General features: G+C 38.8%; 2 protein-coding genes across 12 annotated transcripts; one reads left to right on the top strand and one right to left on the bottom strand.

Annotated features, from left to right (window-relative positions):
- The first annotated feature begins 1,252 nt into the window (after positions 1-1,252).
- Positions 1,253-8,011, top strand: LOC113684283 (kinesin-like protein KIF17). The gene is made up of 4 exons (XM_027201626.2): positions 1,253-2,207; positions 4,378-5,680; positions 6,409-7,187; positions 7,817-8,011. The coding sequence occupies exons 2-4, from the start codon at positions 4,534-4,536 to the stop codon at positions 7,937-7,939; spliced, it is 2,049 nt and encodes a 682-aa protein (XP_027057427.2). The 5' UTR covers positions 1,253-2,207; positions 4,378-4,533; the 3' UTR covers positions 7,940-8,011.
- A 4,453-nt stretch (positions 8,012-12,464) lies between these two features.
- Positions 12,465-18,376, bottom strand: LOC113684327 (uncharacterized). Of its 11 annotated transcripts, none has more exons than XM_089199297.1 (5): positions 18,198-18,376; positions 18,013-18,077; positions 17,465-17,550; positions 15,492-15,696; positions 12,465-14,656 (listed from the first exon to the last, which is right to left on the bottom strand). In XM_089199297.1, the coding sequence occupies exons 4-5, from the start codon at positions 15,681-15,683 to the stop codon at positions 13,091-13,093; spliced, it is 1,758 nt and encodes a 585-aa protein (XP_089055423.1). In that variant the 5' UTR covers positions 15,684-15,696; positions 17,465-17,550; positions 18,013-18,077; positions 18,198-18,376; the 3' UTR covers positions 12,465-13,090. The 11 variants fall into 11 exon arrangements, 9 of the variants coding, with proteins under 9 accessions (XP_089055423.1, XP_089055428.1, XP_089055424.1 ...); XM_089199302.1 differs by having other exon boundaries at positions 18,202-18,353; XM_089199298.1 differs by having other exon boundaries at positions 18,013-18,126; positions 18,202-18,325.
- Between the last annotated feature and the right edge of the window lie 151 nt (positions 18,377-18,527).

The following is an 18,527-nucleotide window of genomic DNA, read 5'->3' on the forward strand; positions in this document are numbered from 1 at the left end:
CACATTACATTATCGTGTCCAGTTGACTTTTTCATAAAGAGAAATACCAAATTGTGCTTGACTTGACTGGCATTGGAAGGCTTGTATTAGTTTCTTTTTTTTTAATATCGAGGCCGGTTACCAATGCTCCAATACGTTCTCTATCTGGATTTCAATGAATCTAGACGATTGTTTATGAGAAAAATAATTACTCGCATTTTAAATCTCTTTTCACGAGATTATAATCTCTTGGCTCGTGTATAGTTTTTGATCCACTCCTCAATTTAAACACACGCACATTAAACAATCGAGCAAATGACGATAGTCTTCTACGTGATTCAACGGCGCGGTAGGCTTCGGACGCTAATACCAGGTCACACATGCTCTCATTACCTTTGCAACGCACAGTGAGCCTCTAATTGAATACATCTTTCGCCAGTTTTAAGCAATATAAAGGAAAAAACAGTGACATCTCTTTATTTCAGATACGAAAGCTACAGTCGCCCCACCATCTACCCCACCGTAACTATTTGCATCCTAAAAAATATACCAGAATCACCCCCACGGAGAGGATTTGTCTCATCGTCGGTTTTGCCGATGGTTTAAATCTGCCGCTCGTATGATAATAGGAAATTTTGAAAAATCCCACGTGTACTTTGAAGCTGTTTCCGCCATTGTTCCAAAGTAGCCATATACGATCATTTTTAATCGTTTAACAAAGCCTGCTGTAATCTAAGCTGATCCGCTTTTCTTGATACGTCTCTCCTTGAAAAGCGCCCCTTCCCTCCCTAGAGGGGGGGAGGGGGGCTCTTCAGAGGGTTTTCAGCACTCAGTTCCATCAAGCGCAGCATGGTGTGACCTGTTGTTGATTTAGCGCATGGTTTAACCGGGTTACGAAGACTTCACCACCTCCCACTGCGTCTAGCAAATCTATAATGTTCTATTTTCTCTTTAACAGTTTTCAGCTATACTTGCTTCTTAAACTTAATTGACGCGGTGTTAATGCGAATCTTACACGGGGTCATACCGGCGTCTTAACTCTTTCACCCCAAGATCTCATTCGTAATTCTCCTTACTGTCTGCTATACCCGGTCATTCTTATTATCTTAGCTCTGAAAATTTGTTATTGGATCAATTAGTTATACGCTAATTGACATTTTTCTTTATTCTCATCACTTGTTTCCTTGATATTGTATTGGTATTGTAAGGAGAAATTATTTCTTGGTCACTCATGAGAGTTAAGTACTAATAGGTGCGAAATATCAAGTGACGCTAGTCACAGAGTATTACAACGAAATGATAAGGTCACTTAAAGTGCTGATTTTTTTGTCAACATCCCTACAAAGTGTCGAGGTTTGCAGAGGTAGAACGAAAAGACTTCTCACTCGTAAAAGAAACGCACGATTTTGCCTGTTGCTTCCCAAAACAGAAGATTACGTTTTTCCTTCCAAATTCCATAAATGGTGAAATTAAACTATTGCCCCTGAGCTTAGTGCTCAGGGGCCCATAGCAAGCGTAGCAAGAAGATCTCATCGCTGAAACATCCCAGCCACAAGCCATGAAAAGATTACATCATTGATGTCACCTACAGGTCAACTGTGAAGGCGTGGTTCCTCAAACTTGGCTGACATTTAACCCAACAACTTCGAAACAGTTGAGAAGAAAGAGTTTATTCTAACTTCCGCTTTGTATATAAAAATGATCTTGACTATTTTTTTTCTCATTCCTGCCTTTTTTTTAAGCCAGAAACGAGACCTTATCATTTTTTGATTCAGCGCTGATGAGGTAAATTTTTGAAGAAATTATTCTGTTAAGCTTTTGAAGTAAACCTTTGAAGGTCGCAGTAACGTATCCTCTGGTTTCCTCGCCGAAAGTTTCGAACTCTCAGCAAAGTTATGGTTTTCGAGACTAATTGAAGATGGTTTGGGTCGATTTTACCCTGAATTATTTGTATGTTTGTGCAACGGCCGTTGATAACCAAGTGTAGCGTTGCAGAACATTACACTTGACTAACTGAGTTCAGTTGATTAAGTGTTCAAGGAATTTAACGATAAGATCAACAAGACTTACTCGGCCATAGACTCTTAGAATATTTGATTTCTCGAGTCTTCCTGGGGAGTCGTTGGCACAATACCGCTACCTTCTCAATTTTTTTAGGGATGAAATCCTTGTACGAGGCAAATCTTGACTGAAATTTATGGATTGTTTCAAAACCTGCAAAGATTTAGGTAGGTTTTAATTATTCTGTTGTCCGTTAGGCGATTTGCACTATTTTTCATTAGCACACAGGGAAGGATCGTCTGCATTTTATGGGCTTTTTTGGCATGAATTTGTCAGTTATGGCCTCTACTAGTTAACTTTTGCTCAAAGGTTCCTGTCAAGGCCTCTAGTGTAAATACACAGACTCGTTGATCTTCACACGTGAAGTAAAGTTTGGTGTGTCAAGAAGACAACAGAACTTAATATCAGCGGGTGTAATACGGCCGGTACCGAACCATTGATATTAGCAAAACGATACCACCGGGAACCCCTCTGCTGGAAATTTAAAGCAACATCCAAATTTTGAATCATTTTGTTATTTATTTTATAACTTACGACTTTCAAACTTTTTGTTTTATGATTTTGTATTGTTTTGCTACACTACGGCCCTGCAGGAGACATCTTCGAGGGAAACATCACGAAAGCTGCGGTTTATATTCTATAGTATCTATTGCTAAAATACTTCGCTAAAAGTTTTTGTTCTCGTAATTTTGTATCTGCAAGCAGCTAAAAATCACCATTTTCAAGCTCTAACATCCTCTAGTCTTGCCAACTGTAAATTCACTATTATTTAATTGTACTTGGCCTGTTGGTAAAGTACAAAATACAATTAATTTCAGGAACATTATTGAATCATTTGTGTTTATTCACTAGCAAGTGTTTGACACTCCTTTTTAATTCATTCAAACCAAGACCTTGAGGCTAGGATTATAGAGAACTGGAGGAAAACCTAAACAATCATAAAATCTCTCCGAAACACACAGATTAGTGTGATAATCAAACCAGTAATAGGAAAATTTGAAAGATGCCATTCTTACTTAATCTTCTTAGTTCTTTGTGCGGGTACCTGCGTTTCGGATCATTTCACTTGAGGTTTTTTTTTATGTCTTCACCTAAGCCTCAAGTTTGGGAGACATGTTGGATTTATAGTTAGCATATCGGACTCAAGATCGAAATTTTCGGGTTTGAAACCTAACTAGGATCATTGTGTTTCGGTCTTGGAGAAGACATTTTCATATCCCAAAGCTTCTTTCCACTGAGAAACACAAATGTGTGCCGGTGAACTGTGGGGAAAAAAGAGACAAAAAATTGTGATGGCACAGTTTGAACTCATAAATTTGCAGGTCCTATACTGCACAAGCTGTTTAATTTTTTTTTTTTTTTTCTAGTCTCAGTATTCGTTAATGAAAACTGCGGATGTAGATGAGACGCTTGTTTTGAAAATAGGATTTTGCACGCGATTTGTACCCTTCTTTTATCGGATTACGTAATCGAATCATGTGACTTTTACGATTAGAATCGTGTTCACTGTGCGCTGTTCTTGTATTAGTTGTGCAAAATGGAAAATTCAAAATCTCGGAAAAGTGTCGAATTCTTTATTTCATTTCACGAATTAAGTTTTTGGAAGTTGTGGGAATATTTTCGTCTCTTACAGCCTGTTCTAAGTCGAGAGTTATAAGTGGGGTGCTTATTCGTAGAGTCGCTTATTCTAGGAAAGGCACTGATCCGAAAATCAACGAACAGGATTGGTACACCAAGATATCAACCACGACGCTGTTAGGTTAATGACTTGACCCCTTTAACTCCCAAGATCTGATTGCTAATTCTCTCCTCTTGCTGCTACACGATTCCTTGTAAATTAGTTACGAGAATTTGTTGTAAGATCAAGGTAAAAACTTTTTCCTGATTAGTTTGAGTATTCTCATAAACCGTTTGCTAGAAAACGAATGAATATCATAGGAAGAAGTTACACGTTCATCACTTCTGGGAGTTAAAAGGTTAACAAGAAGCGTTCGAGAAAATTGTAGCAAATAGTGTGACTTTCTGATCATGCGCAAAATGAATCCATACATATCTCATCCTCTATGATATTTTTTTCAATGTTTAGGGAGGGGTATTCGTAAGATAATGAAGAGGAAAATTCATAAAAAAAAATTGCTTCACTTCTAACGTGTCTCTCTTAGAAGTAGCTATTCATTAGTTTCTGGTTGGTACTGATTCGAATCCCATCAAAACTTTGATCTTCCAAGATTTCAATTTTCTGAAATTTCTTCAAGCAGTTTTCCCTCAACTATCCTTTCTCTGTTTTCTCAAATATAAAAATATTTTCTGATATTTTGTTTCTATTTTATTAACCAGGTACTTGATTAAAAAATTCTAAACGAAAAAGGGAAAAATGGAACCTGGTGAACGGATTGGATTGGCGCGGAAAGTGATCATATTAGCTCCGCACAGAACTGCAGCAATTCTTCGGTGATCAAAAAAATCCCTACATCTCCCGCCCTGTGGCGCATTATGAGCGAGAGTGTCAAAGTTATTGTTCGTTGTCGACCACTGAATGAAAAAGAGCGAGAAATGAAAACACGACTTGTCGTAGAAACAAATGCTTCATTGCAGCAGTGTAGCATTAAAAGACCCTGGGACAATTCTAAGTGCTCCAAAATATTTACCTTCGATGGAGTGTATGGAATTTCAAGCTCTACTGAGATGATATACTCTGAAATTGTTCGTCCGATTGTAAATGGCGTTCTTGATGGATACAATGGTACAGTATTTGCTTACGGTCAAACTTCGTGCGGGAAAACTTTCACAATGGAAGGTATTGAAAGTCCCTCTGCTCAAAAGGGTATCATTCCTAGATGCTGTGAACATATTCTGAGCGTCACTCGGCAACGCAGCTTTGATGAACTTCCTAAATATCTACTGCGTGTTTCTTACCTTGAGATCTACAATGAAGAAATCAGAGATCTACTTGTCAAAGAGTGCAGATACAAGCCCGAGATCAAAGAACACCCTGACAAGGGGATTTATGTCAAAGGTTTGTCCAGTATCACTGTGGATAGCTATGAAGATATGCAGGAGATATTTGAGGCAGGAGGGAAACATCGATCAGTTGGTGCAACGGCGCTCAATTCTGATTCTTCTCGGTCGCATTCCATCTTCACTGTTGATTTAGAATCGTGTCTACGTTCACATCCGAAAGAAACAGAAGTGTATAGAACCGGAAAGCTCAATCTTGTTGATCTCGCCGGAAGTGAGCGACAAAGCAAATCTGGCTGCACTGGTGAACGATTTAAAGAATCTACTAAGATAAACCTGTCTCTGTCTGTGCTTGGGAATGTCATATCAGCTTTAGTGGACGGGAAGTGTAAATACGTACCTTATCGAGACTCTAAGCTCACAAGGCTTCTACAGGATTCCTTGGGAGGAAACTCTAAAACGTTAATGGTGGCTTGTATAAGTCCGGGAGAGAACAACTACGAGGAAACGCTGAGTACTCTTAGGTACGCAAAGCGTGCAAAGGACATCAGGAACAAACCCAAGATCAACGAGGATCCTAAAGACACAATTATTAAACGATATCATGACGAAATTCAACAACTTAAAAAAATAATTGCCAAAGAAATTCCAGTTCCGAAACAGTTAGTTACTGAGCTTAAAGGTAAGGCTTTGTTTTTTTCTTAGATAGTGACGGAGGATTTGGAAGGAAAAAAACAGCCAAATTCCTATTGATAAGTAAGGGCCGCTGAGCATGATTTTCTCAGATTGAGTTCAAGTAGTTTCCGAAAAAACGTATGTATCACAAGGGGCTGGTTTGGTCTGAATTGTAAGCACAGGCCAACAGTTAGACAGAGCAATATGAAGACCGTCAGCGCTATTTGCGGAGGTTTTTCATAATTTGAATATTTTGTTATTTAAGTCCCAACAAAGTACGAAATATAAATATCAACTTTTCCGATTTTCTGTGTGGTGCGTTGAATACCTTAGCAAAGTTCGCCCCAACGCCGCACATACTTGGGAATATCTCCTAGTACATAGGGTCCCTAGAACGTTAGGGGCGTACTGAGGTAATAGTAATGCAGGTAATGATTGCACTGCCACATTAGCTGTGAAAGACAGGTATCAATCAATTTGTAAGGGAGTCATTCAATATTAAAATCAAAGCAAACCTCTCTTTAGTGTCGTAACATCAGAGCAGTTTCAAGTGAGTGTCGAAAGTAATTTGGAATAGAATTGTTTACCTATAATATCTATGACTGGTCCACAAAACCTTGCGCCATCTTCGCAACCAATCAGATACTGCTTTGTTCTGATTGGCCTTAAATATAGACGAACCCATATGAAAGTGCATATTGTTATTTACAACACGCATGCGTTTACCTTTTTCAGAAACAACTGAAGAAACCATTAGTAAAACATCAACTTACTACCGGACCTTGGCACAGCAAAGTGAGAATCATTTGAGCCAGTCGAGTGTAAAAGATTATCAAATGAGACTTTTTGAAACGCAAAAGCTTCATATCAAAGCTTGCGAAAAAACAACCACACTAAAGAGAGAACTTGATGAACTTAGAGCGCAGCTTCAGATTCAGCGGAAAAGATATGAATACGAAGCGAGAAGGAGCATGCTTGAGGAACATAAAACTGCTTTGATGCTATTGCGCGAGCGACGAATTGCAGACGGATGCAGTGCTTCGGACAACAGAAACCTTGCAAGAGTAAAAAATCAAAGTGAGACGCATTACACTTCGTTCAGTTTATCGGAAATTACGTCATCTAGAGGATTATCACAGGAAATTACGACACGGGAATTGACGATTTCACCAGCGCACACAGACCTGGACTATTCAAATTTTAACTTTGAGAACCTGACGGATGTGACGTCGGAAACAGAGAGGGCGTCAGAACCGGAAGGTAAATCCTCACCGGAAGTACCTGCCATGATATCTGTGTCAACTTCAACGGACGATCTTCGCGATCTCGAAACAGATGTCGATTCAACAGACGAGGATCAACCGAAGAGGGAATGGGATACTCGAGAAAACAGTTTGTGTCGAGAAGAGGCCGAAGGACGATCAAGAAGTGTGTCGCCGTACACAGCAGAAAAGAAAAGGTATGCTGGTGTCGAGCTCTCCAACAGCGAAGTCATTTACCCACTGGACGAGGAGGTAAATATCAACTAGTTTATTGTTTGGGATGTTTTTGCCGTCATTTAAGTCTACTGTTCAATAAATAGCATAGTTTTTATCGTCAACACGTAGCTTCCGAAAACTACCCTATCCAAATGAAAATTTAAATCACTAATTTTTAAGCTACACAAGAGATTTATATCAGCGCTAAAGTAAGCAGGAGTAAGTTACTTTAAGTCAAATGCTTACGTTAAAACACATTTATTACTGTTAAAAAGAAAAAAATTAAAGAAATTGACTTCTTGCTTTTCAGTCTCTTTTTGTACCCTTAACTAATAATTGGTCGATTGAGCTTCTTTCACATCGTCAGTGGTGTTGTTATCCATGTTCTTATTAACTTATTTATTTACCAACCTACCAACTTTACTTTTACTCAATGGCGCAGATGTGCGTGAATTCTGCTTGATCACAGATTTTTTTCTCTATAAAAATGTGTTTATTAAGTTTTTGTGTTAAACTAAAGCCTCTTTTCTTTCTTGTGTGTTTCTGCTTTCGTTATTGTGTGTTAATAGCTACTGTATGAATATGTAACCTCACATGTGACATTTGACCAACTAGTCTATTCCTCTCTCATGCACCAATGTAATCCGTCTTTAATTCTTTTTTAGGGTCCAGTCAGCGTAGGGTTATGTTGCTTATGCCCTGAGATTTCATTCTTTGGGGAGAGATTCCAATTATATCAGCACAGACGACTCGAGGAGGTTTTAAGAAAAAAGCAAAAACTGCCTTAAAACAGTCGACTCCCTTCACTATTTTTTATAATCACAATAACACATTGATAATAAAAGCCGTTTCAAAAAGTTTTAAGTCGTTTGATTTTATTTAGGATTTGAAGGCGAGGTTTAATGATTAAAGTGTGCCTCAAGGATGAAAAAATGTCCCTTTTTTTCCCTTGAAATATGGATTTATTTTCGACAAAGAAATCCAGATTATTGTACCGCATTACAAAAATAATTCTGACTTCTTTTTAATTTCTTGATCAAACTGAACATCCACCTTTATTGATTATCATTCAGTCGCGTTGCGTTGAGCGAGCCGAAAAGAGAGAGACGCAAGGCTTAATTTTTCAAAGTGTGAATCCAGCAAATTAAAAAAGATAGTTTTTAGATATGAGCTCATCAACATCAAGCAACATCATTAAAATCTTTACGTCTGGTGGTGAGGTTGAAACAGAACTACATCATGCATACTGGCCGTCAGTTTTCGAGGAATTGAATATCATTTTCAATTGGTACTGAAGTTTATCAATTTTGTGCATAAGAGAATAAAGGAAAGTAATTATGTCAATGAAATGATGAAATTCAAGTATCGTTATCTTAGGCAGCACTGGGCTAATTGAGTATCAATGAATTTGTGAGAAACAAATAGGGTAAGAGAAACATACGAACCCAACTTGGGGTAGGTAGGTAGGTAGGCTATTTGGTATTCTCCACTGAGTTGATAACGTAGATTGGCCACCGTTAAGAGTTTAAAACTGACGTTTCGAGCGTTAGTCCTTCGTCTGAGCGAGTGGTGTAGGTAGATTGGCAGGAAGACTGGCTATTTATGAAGGAGAACGAACGGGGAAACTGAGTAAAAGTTTGTTTAGAAGCTAAGGAGGATTTGAACTTAGATGTTAAAATGTAGCGCGCGCCCTAAAACTGACCACTCGGCAAAGTCGTTGGAATATAGGACGATGAAATATATATATGTTATTTGCCGGCTGGGAGGTCCGTATGGTGAAAAACTGTGACCGAGGTCTTGAAAATACTGCCCGAGGCCGTAGGCCGAGGGCAGCATTTTCAAGACCGAGGTCACAGTTTTTCACCATACGGACCGACCCTTAGCCGGTAAATAACATATTTATTGTTTTTTAAACTTGACGAAATTCTTTCCAAAAGAACCCTAATGATTTATGGACGTAAATACGGCAAGATCTTCCATAAAGTGAACTATTTTTGAGTGAGTAAATGGTAGTTAAAATAGCGGTGATGCAAATTAAAGAGAGATGCCTCAGCGAAACATTTTCATTTCCGTAACGATAAAGATGATTTAAAAGGCTTCCAAACAAACTTTGAAACATTATTTTTACAAGTATCTGCCACAATCTGACACCTGTCAATTAGAGAGCGCGTAAGAAAAAAAAAGCGCAAGAAGATTTGAAAAACAACGGAACTAGTTTGGCAAGGACTGTCACGACAATGTTTTCTTCAAAAACAATCAATGATCTAACGGAAAGTATTATTCACTCTCATCGACGATTCATTCATGTACGAAGATTTACCTCTGTTAATTAAGTAAACGGCGAGGAAAGTAATTGTGAGTAAATTCAATTTTTTTATTTTGAAGTTGTGAGAGTTTGCTCGTTTGTTTGCTGCAACGGCGTGTGTAAATCTGGTCTTTCCTCCACAAAAACTGAATTCGAACGGCACACTCCAACGAGACACAAGGGGATTTAATGCGGCCTTTTCTCAATAAATTCCTTCAGTTTCTGTTGTGCAATTTATGGTCCAAATGTCCAAATTGAACGGACTTTGAAAGACTCACCAGGAGCGTATATTTATTGTCGAACTGAAATTAAAACTTCGCTCGCTTTTTTACTACGAACAAATTGTTTGTGAAAATTCAGACATTAAATGAATGAAAGTTCCATTGTTCAGTTTACCTGTAACCAAATACCTCACGTTTTAACTTTCTAAGTACTTTTTGTGAATGATTAAAATCAATTGCAGACGGTTTTTAGGCCGCTTGTCAACCGACGTAATGACACCATTGCCTATACAAATTCATTCTGAAACCAATATTTTTTTGTCAACTAAATTGATTTGAGAGAGAGAAAGAGAGGATTCATAAGTCGGCTTGAGGTAGTGACCGATGTGTTTGCTTAAAAATACTGCCCAGCGGGCAAAACGAGGTATATTTATGAAAAATGGCAACGAAAGTTGAGATGTACACGGCGACTCACGAAAGCGTTACCGTGGCCCGTGGGCAGAGATAGGAAAATACTGACCGGGTAAAGAACCAATCAGATTGCAGGATTCGTTACCGTGCCCTCTAAAAAAACAATAAAATGAATTATAACCCTTCATCTGTTGTGTTTCTAAGCTGTGTGTCAACGCTTTACGTTTCTGATGACTTCCATGAGTGTGTCTGTAAGTAAAAGTCAGAAATAATGACCGTCTCATAAAACCGCGGATCCTTCAAGCTAATTTTAACGAAATGGCGGACAACGAAGGAATCTGATGTTATCTCATGCTTTCATCGCTCCTTGACTTTTGAGATACTGAGCATAATATAAGCATCATTTTACTCGGCGGCTAAGATAGAAGTCGTGGTGGATTTTTCATTTTTATTGAATGAATATCTTTAAATGCGTAATACTTTCCCAAATGACACGGATTAGAGGCTTGCTACCAAAACAGCAGGCGTTGATACTATTCTCGTGCAATAATTGTTGTTATCACCTTGAGGTAAATATGAGCGTTCTGATTGGTTGTTTCTTGGTCTGAACTATGCCATACGGACCATTTCCGCGGTATGTTTTCATATCTCGAAAGCCAGTGGATTCAAAATAAACAAGTTTGGTCACCATATAATAAACTACTTACTAACCACGCTTGCTCGAGCCGAACTGGGGAATATTGGTCTTCAGTCGTCTGCGCTGCGCGCGATCTGTACTGCCACGAGCTCGGGCTAATATTCCCCAGTGCGGCCATCGCGCTCGGCTAGTAAGAAGTTATTATCGATTTCTACATGATCACAGTCAAACCCCTAAAACTACGATTGGGCCTCTTACTTTTGTTTTCTCACTGTAATGTCTTGTAGCGATTGATATTGTCATGTAAACTGCGGTGTTATACAAGCACTTCCAGTCCTGAGAAAAGCTGTAACAATAGACCCATTTCAAGCGTGACGTCACATCACGTGACATTGCGAACTGGAGGACAAGCTTCAGTTTGTTTACAGCATGGCGGCGAAAGCGACTACGAAGCGTGGGTTGTCACCCGGTTATTTTGAAAATCTACAGCAGAAAGAATCAAAGAAAAGGTATCTCGAAAAGTTAAAGTCTATCGAAGGACAAGATCCTTACGAAATTCCGCGCAAAGAGTGGATTGACGATGTCGATTGCTGGCCAGACGTAACGTACATAAACGTGGGGATGTATCTTCTGTTTGCTGCTAGCCCGTACACCCAGGAGCAATTGATGAGCTATAAAAGCTTAGACTGCTATCAGAACTTTGCGAACGGCTGGGTAAGGGAAGGTATGTGCAAGAAATTCGGCGAAAATCGCCTGTTTATAGCAAAGGTAAGTTTTCGCAACGTCTTGTTAGAGTGTTTACACTCGTAAATGATGGATCAAGCTGTTCTCGCGCCGATCGTTGATTCTTTACAGTATAGTAACTACTACGTTTTATTTTTTAGGTTAATCATTCTCAAAGAATGTCAGAAAAGCCTCTGACCCCTTGGGTCGTGTGTGAAAACTCGGGCAAAGTTCTGTCTGCTCATTGTGATTGCATGGCTGGTCTTGGAGAGAGCTGCTCCCATGTTGCTTCGTTGCTATGGGCCATTGAAGCGGGATGTAAACGAAGGGACCGACAAAAAGGCATACTGGGTTCTACCAACATCAGTTAAGACTGATGAAAAAGATACGATAATTTTTGACATGTTTGATATCGCCAATTAGTTGCTGACACTTCACTTGCCTTTCGCACAACTCTGTCATACTGATAAATAAATGGCAAAGCCCTTACCAATCTCAATCCAAGGTTTTCCCGGATTATGGCTGCTAAAACACAGAAAGTTCGTATCACTTACAAACAGTGACGTTCGATGGCCTTGGCAAAGGCATTTCTCGCGGCTGAGAACGAAAATCGACAACTGGAAGATTTGCCGCTGGCCGATTTTGGTGGCGTACCCGAAAAGATTTCTTTTGTCGGTGAAGAAAAAGTCAATTAATGAGAATTTTGTAAATGAAAGTTACGCCCTGGGCGTTGTTTGTTTTGCAATGATTAAACGTACTTTTTGCGTAGAGCCTTACCGCCAACGAACTTTCCGTGTCGGTAAAGGCCTATATTATGTTTATATGATAAACAAAATAAACATAGTTGCTTGTAAGTATGGTTTTCATGTCTCTTCTCGTGTTCAACTCGATGTGTCACTCTTTAGCTGCGCTCACTCGTGAGCTATCGAGTTGAACACTCAAAGAGAAATTCCATATCTACGCGCGCCCATGTATTATACTCTAAGTATTTTGCATGCAAAAAAAATGCATTCTCATTTGTTTTACTTTTTTATTTTTAATGGGTGATGATATAATTGTAGATGGATTTATTGTTTCAGTTAGTTTTTATTTGTCAGTAGCCCTTTGTAAAAGTCTGATAATACTTGTAAGACCACAAGTTTATTGGCCTTTGGCTATTAAGTGCCACCCTCCTGAAACAAAATCTTTATTATTATTATTATCATTATTATTATTACTATTATTAATCACAAAAATATTAAAATGAATAAAGCTACAGCAAGATAAGGTGTCAACATTTTTGGATTGACTAAGCAAACCCTCCTTAGCTTTTAGTAACATGACAGTATATTCTGATTTAATTCTGTAGTATATCCACGAGTTCACCATAATGTCATTTTGATTTTCTTTGTTCCATGCTCGACAAAAATGAATACAAAATTAAAATAAAAAATCAATGTTAAAACCATGTAAGTTGCAGATTAATGTCAATGTAAAAGTAAATGTTGTTTGCTAGTTGCTTGCTTTGTCGAATAATAGGTCTATACATCGTCTGAACTTGCCGATTTATCTTACTTGTTTGAAATAAACTTCTTAACAAGCCTATGTGTTCCTTGATTTAAAAAAATTGTCGTTAGTATTTTGTAAGTATGTTCAAATGATGTCAAACGTCTAAAACGGGAACCAAATACTCTCGGTCTTCATCACAACCAGTGTGGGAAGTGTGGTCCTCCTCATGAAGGTGTTTTTGAGGAAGAGAGAGGACAACATGATCTGGCCCAGTTGTGTTCAACTGTTGTTGATCATCAATGCACTGACTGCTGAGGTGAGGCTCAGCTTCAGACCTGGGAGACGAGGAACCAAGTAATGAATTGCTGACGGGATCGTGAGTTTTAGCGGAACATTGGACATCACTAGGAAAGGCAACTTCTTCATACTCAGCAAGCAGCTGCTCAGTGCTTCTTCGGGTGAAGTTGTTTTGTGGCACTCGGAGACAACATGGCGACAGACAACAACAACCATCGTCAAAAAGGAATGGCGCAGGGTTGCACATGATTCTTTCTACCTTGTTACCCAAGATTTGGAATTGTTTGACGTTGGAAAAAAAGCAAAAGGAAGACCCTCCTCCACCGAACAAATTAACGGAACTGAACCAATGATGGCGACAATTCCTGGAATGAAAAGCATCACGAAGCTCAGCTAGCAACGTCATAAAACATTCTCCTATGTTATCCTCAACCCAGAAACCCACTGGAACCTTTTCCAGAGTATTTAGGAATACGGTTTTCAAGTGGTAAGATGTGATTGCTGGCCAAACTGGTTGAAGATGATCTTTCAAGATTATTTTCATAGCCATGAAGCATTTCCTTGCTGTGTCTGGAACAAGTTTTGAGAGTTCAACTTCTGCTAAAGAGAATGAGAATCGCCAACTTGTTTTATTCTTATCACTTGGTGCTGGTTTGGCCACCAGATGACAGCCAAGTGACATTACTCTGTGTACGTCAGCTATGCTGGGCCAAAATCTCGCTCGGTTGCCCCAGTCACTCAAAGCTGGCCACTCGGGGCACTGGACAGAAACTGTAATGTCAGCTTCGAAAAGAGGTAGCAAGCGAAATTTCATCGCTGGGCCTTTCAAATGAAGTGATACTTGAGCGCACATGTTCAATCCACAAAGCTTTATAATACTGGGTAGATTTAGAGCACGCGTCCACAGAATGGCCTTTCTCGCTCCGCGCATGACAAATTCAGAACTTAGAACACGCTCTTGGAAGCCAGGAGTGAGCTGAGTGAGTTTAGCATAGCCAGTGAAACCGTTATTCTCGGGAATAAGATACTCGACGAAGATATCTTCTTGACCTGCAAATGAAGCTTTATGTTCTCCACAGAAAAACATGACGTCTAGATCCGATGTTAAAGGGCCAATGTCATAGGATGGACACAATCCACATACACAGCGAGCATCCTTTACCATCATTAGCGGGAAGCTGAATCTCTCTTCTACGCTCCCTGTGAAAATATACTGGAATGGTGTTGTTGTTGCCTCATACTTCTCTAGAGAACTTTTGAAATCTTCCAGAAAGGGTAGAGCGTTTTTTCTTTGGAACTCTTCAACTTTACTTCTGGAGGGTACATCACTGTCCACTGACATTAGGATGTTTTTAAGAGTCTCCGAACTTCTGCCGGTGAAAACTAACTTTCTGTGACCACAAGTGACAGGGAAGCAAAGTCTCTGCAAGGAAAAACATACATCGACCCTTGTGTTTCAAAGTCACTATAGTAACTGTAACTTGTCCTCTGGGGTGGATCCACAATTTGTAAATATGGGGTTGAAACGAGAGCCGAAGATGGTTTCCCGTAGAGGTGAACATGGGTGTATCCTTCCCCGAAAGATGGTAATCTCTAAGTTCCTGATAAATATGATTTCCATCACACTGAAGCCAAGTCAGCTTCTTTTAATGACTTTTATTGCACTTCAAATGTTACTTTTCTGTATATTGCCAGACGACGCTGAAGCGGCTGTCGATTATTAGTATTCTTGCAAAAATTAAAGTTGTTCGTTCAGTTCAAAACATCTCTCTTCTTTTGACTGAAACTCTGGCAGCACCTAGATCCCCCATGGCTCCTAAGATAACCATTTAACTCCCGTGAGTGACCGAGACAGAATTTCTCCTTACAATATCGATACAATATCAACCAGATAGGTGATGAGAGTAAAGAAAAATATCAATTTGGAGATAATTAGTTGATCCAATACTAAATTCTCTAAACTAACATTATAAGAATTGTATGGTTGACAGTAAGGAGAATGACAAATTTGAACTGGGAGTTAAAGGGTGACTTTGTATTCATGGCCCCCTCTGTTGCCGTAATTCCTATAAGAACGTAACCCTAACTCTAAAAACTATGCGCATCATTCTTCACTTTGCTCAGACAAAGAAGAGATGCTCAGAAAAAAAATCAGTTTTTTTAAATTAAAAAAAGCGAAAACAATTAATTCATTCCTACGGAACTTATTATGTTTAACAGTTTTCTAAAGCCCGAACACCTTCCTCTAGTGTACTTACCAAACACCGTGCCAGCAGGTACTTAGCAATACGCAGAAATACCATACCAATTAAAGTAGTTACAACCAATATTATGATTGCAGTGTCGCTAAGGTGGTTTACTCCATCCACGATGAGGTTATACAATTGACATAAAAGAATGATAACTGGACATAGGGCCGTATAACGAACAAATCTTTTGACAGTCTTCATACAGCAAAAGGGTCTCATGAAAGAAAAAAAACAGAACTAGGTCAGACTACAGCAAAATGTACCCAGACAGCGTCTTCGATAAGCTTTAAAATAGCAAGAAAAGATCTCACATAAATAGTCTTCTCTAAACTATCTCAGAGTAAACCTTAGCTTGATCAACTAATACATCTAAAAATCTGAATTATTTGCCCAAGTAAAATTATATTAATGTAAGGTGAGAGTAGCAAACGCGACACCGAAATAAATGTCAAATTTGTTTCTCGCTAACAGCAATACTACCTCAAAAACACAAACCACAATACTAGAAGAGAGGATTGAAAAATTAGTGCATGTACGCAACGATTATAATTCGTTGAGTCAAGTAATATTTACATTATACGATTTCTAGTTATTTTCAAAAAAATGTGGTTTTCACACAAGATAATGTTAAACTAGGAGTTCTCATTGAGAAGTGAGTGCTGCCGTTAGAGATGTTTGACTGCAAATATGACAATGAGAATTTCAAAAAAAATAAAACGTATTTTATTTGCAAATGGTTACATATTCTTTGCGAATATAATATAGTTGTAGTAGTTGCTAAAATTGACAACAAAAATATCGGTTAACGAAAACAGAAGGTATAACAGCGTAAACCTTGACTCCGATCGACAATTTACAAGAGAACTTGCTAGCACATGCGATCTTCCGCTGATCGAGCGTCAGCACACTGCAAGTGACATAAATGCACACTGTCGGCCTCTAGAATGCTCACTGAAAGCTTTGTGACCTTGCAAAATGCTTCCTCGAATAGCAGTAATCATAACAGATGCCACAACTTACCTGGAAATAGGCGTAAATCTTGACTCCGATCGACTAAAAAAGATAACTCAAGCTGTGAGCGAGCACATGCGATTTTCCGCTGAGCGAGCACGATTTTCTGCTGAGCAAGCACATGTCAATTTCTTATAACACGGCTGCTGATTGGCCAGAGAGCATCATATAACAGGTTTTTTCATTGGCTGTTTCCTGATGCGAACGATGGATCGAACGATCGAACCAAAGACCATCGATCGTTTCCCAATATGAAGCTTCCTACGGCAGCAACTAAGGAGTATTTAACTCCCGATCGAAAGTGAAAGTGGTATCACATGATAAACCAAGACAGAAGCAAGCGGAAATGATTTTGTTTTCGGATTCATCGCAAGATACATACTGTGTCGTTTGTTTTTTTGGAACACCAACTACACCAAGACACAGGAAATGTTTTAAACTGTTACGTTTGCCTTACACATTTGACCCTCTTAGCGACTCATTTCTTTAAACAATTGCTCATCTGTTACATAAAGTGGATTGCGTTACTCATTATTCTGGGAAAAAATTCCCCTTAAAAACTACATTGAATACTCTAAATAAATATCAAATTACAGATAACGAGTGTATTATCTTGCTAAATGAATAGAGATCGATTGAGAGGAATAGCACTAAAATAAAACAGATGAACAACATCCTATTTCAACATTTTATAGCCTCATTCAAAGCCTTTCGAGGGCTCCATTAAATGTGATCAACACGAATCGTGGTGGTTCCCTCTCAATAATCTTGATGGTGGCATCATATTTGAAAATGATGGCAAAGATTTGGAAACAAGACTAAGCTTGGTCAGTAATAATTTCAATTTATGTTCGTATGAGAAGTGATCAGTCGACACTATAACTGTTTCTCATTTCGGGTTAGGGTTCAGACTTGAAATCATTTAAAGTATGCTAGCTCAATCACTTCATCTCCAAACATTATCTTCTTACCTTTATACTTTCACATCAACCGATACAAGTCCAGGAGTTCACCGTTGCCTGATAACGTGATATTATCGAGAACACAAACCACAGTACTAGAAGAGAGGATCGAATAATGTTAACACGTACGCAACGATTATAATTCGGTTAGTCAAGTAATATTTACAGGACGAACTCTTACGTATGCTTTACACATTTGACTCTCTTAGCGAGTTAATTCAGGTCGAAGTTGTTACCTTGATCTAAAATTAAATTCTCGAAACCAATCTGCAAGAAAATGTGTAGCAGATAGAGCGGAAAATGAACCCTTTTACCTCTTGAAGTGACTAACATCTAATTTCTCCTTACAATATCTCCCCTGAATCATACATGGTGGTCACAAGAATAAAGGAAATGATCACCAACTAAAGAAACTCTCAATTGTTAGACAAATTCTCATTGTAAGCATCTTAAGAAATCTATGATACAAAGGATAGAGAACATGCATACTGGTATTAGGATGTAAAGGGTTAACAATCAGACCTTTAGAGTTGAAGGATTAACATTGTAGTACTTACTTAAAAGGGAACTTAAGCAAACCACGCGAGGGCGACGACGACGAGGAGGTTACAAAACAAAAGATCTGGTGAGCAGAACAATAGCTCAGCACGAGCGTTTACAACTTCGTACATCTTCAAAACAACAACATGAAATCACCGAAATTCGCATAGTCTGAGGCTATTTTTAAGTCAACCCTGCTCACCTACGTTATGCTGAAGTAAGGGTGTAGCGATATCATAGACGGTGAACACGTCCAGTCATATTTTCATTCTCCCTTCTTCCTCTTCCCCAGTAACAATCGACACGACTCGTCATATGACCGGAAAAAGTGGGAGTTACTACATCAAGGGCGACGAGCGGGGATAGAAAAAACGACCCAAATATGAGCGGTCAGCGGTGAAACAGCTTTTGTACTTCATATAGAGACATATAATTTGTTGTTCCAGAGACAATCGTGTTGTAAAGCCGAAATGTTAACAGTTTACTTCACAGTTTAAGCAATTTTTCAAAAGTGTTGATTGAACTCATATCT

Source organism: Pocillopora damicornis, chromosome 3 (genome assembly GCF_964200805.1).
Source record: "Pocillopora damicornis chromosome 3, jaPocDami1.2, whole genome shotgun sequence".
NCBI classification, from domain to species: domain Eukaryota; kingdom Metazoa; phylum Cnidaria; class Anthozoa; order Scleractinia; family Pocilloporidae; genus Pocillopora; species Pocillopora damicornis.

Excerpts from the sequence above, each read along its gene's own strand:
- LOC113684283 (XM_027201626.2), top strand. The coding sequence starts at position 4,534 with ATGAGCGAGAGTGTCAAAGTTATTGTTCGTTGTCGACCACTGAATGAA. Across the intron at positions 5,681-6,408 it reads GTTAGTTACTGAGCTTAAAG|AAACAACTGAAGAAACCATT; the intron begins GTAAGGCTTTGT and ends TACCTTTTTCAG. Across the intron at positions 7,188-7,816 it reads TTTACCCACTGGACGAGGAG|GGTCCAGTCAGCGTAGGGTT; the intron begins GTAAATATCAAC and ends ATTCTTTTTTAG.
- LOC113684327 (XM_089199299.1), bottom strand. The coding sequence starts at position 15,701 with ATGAGACCCTTTTGCTGTATGAAGACTGTCAAAAGATTTGTTCGTTAT. Across the intron at positions 14,657-15,491 it reads ACCTGCTGGCACGGTGTTTG|AGACTTTGCTTCCCTGTCAC; the intron begins GTAAGTACACTA and ends TTTTCCTTGCAG.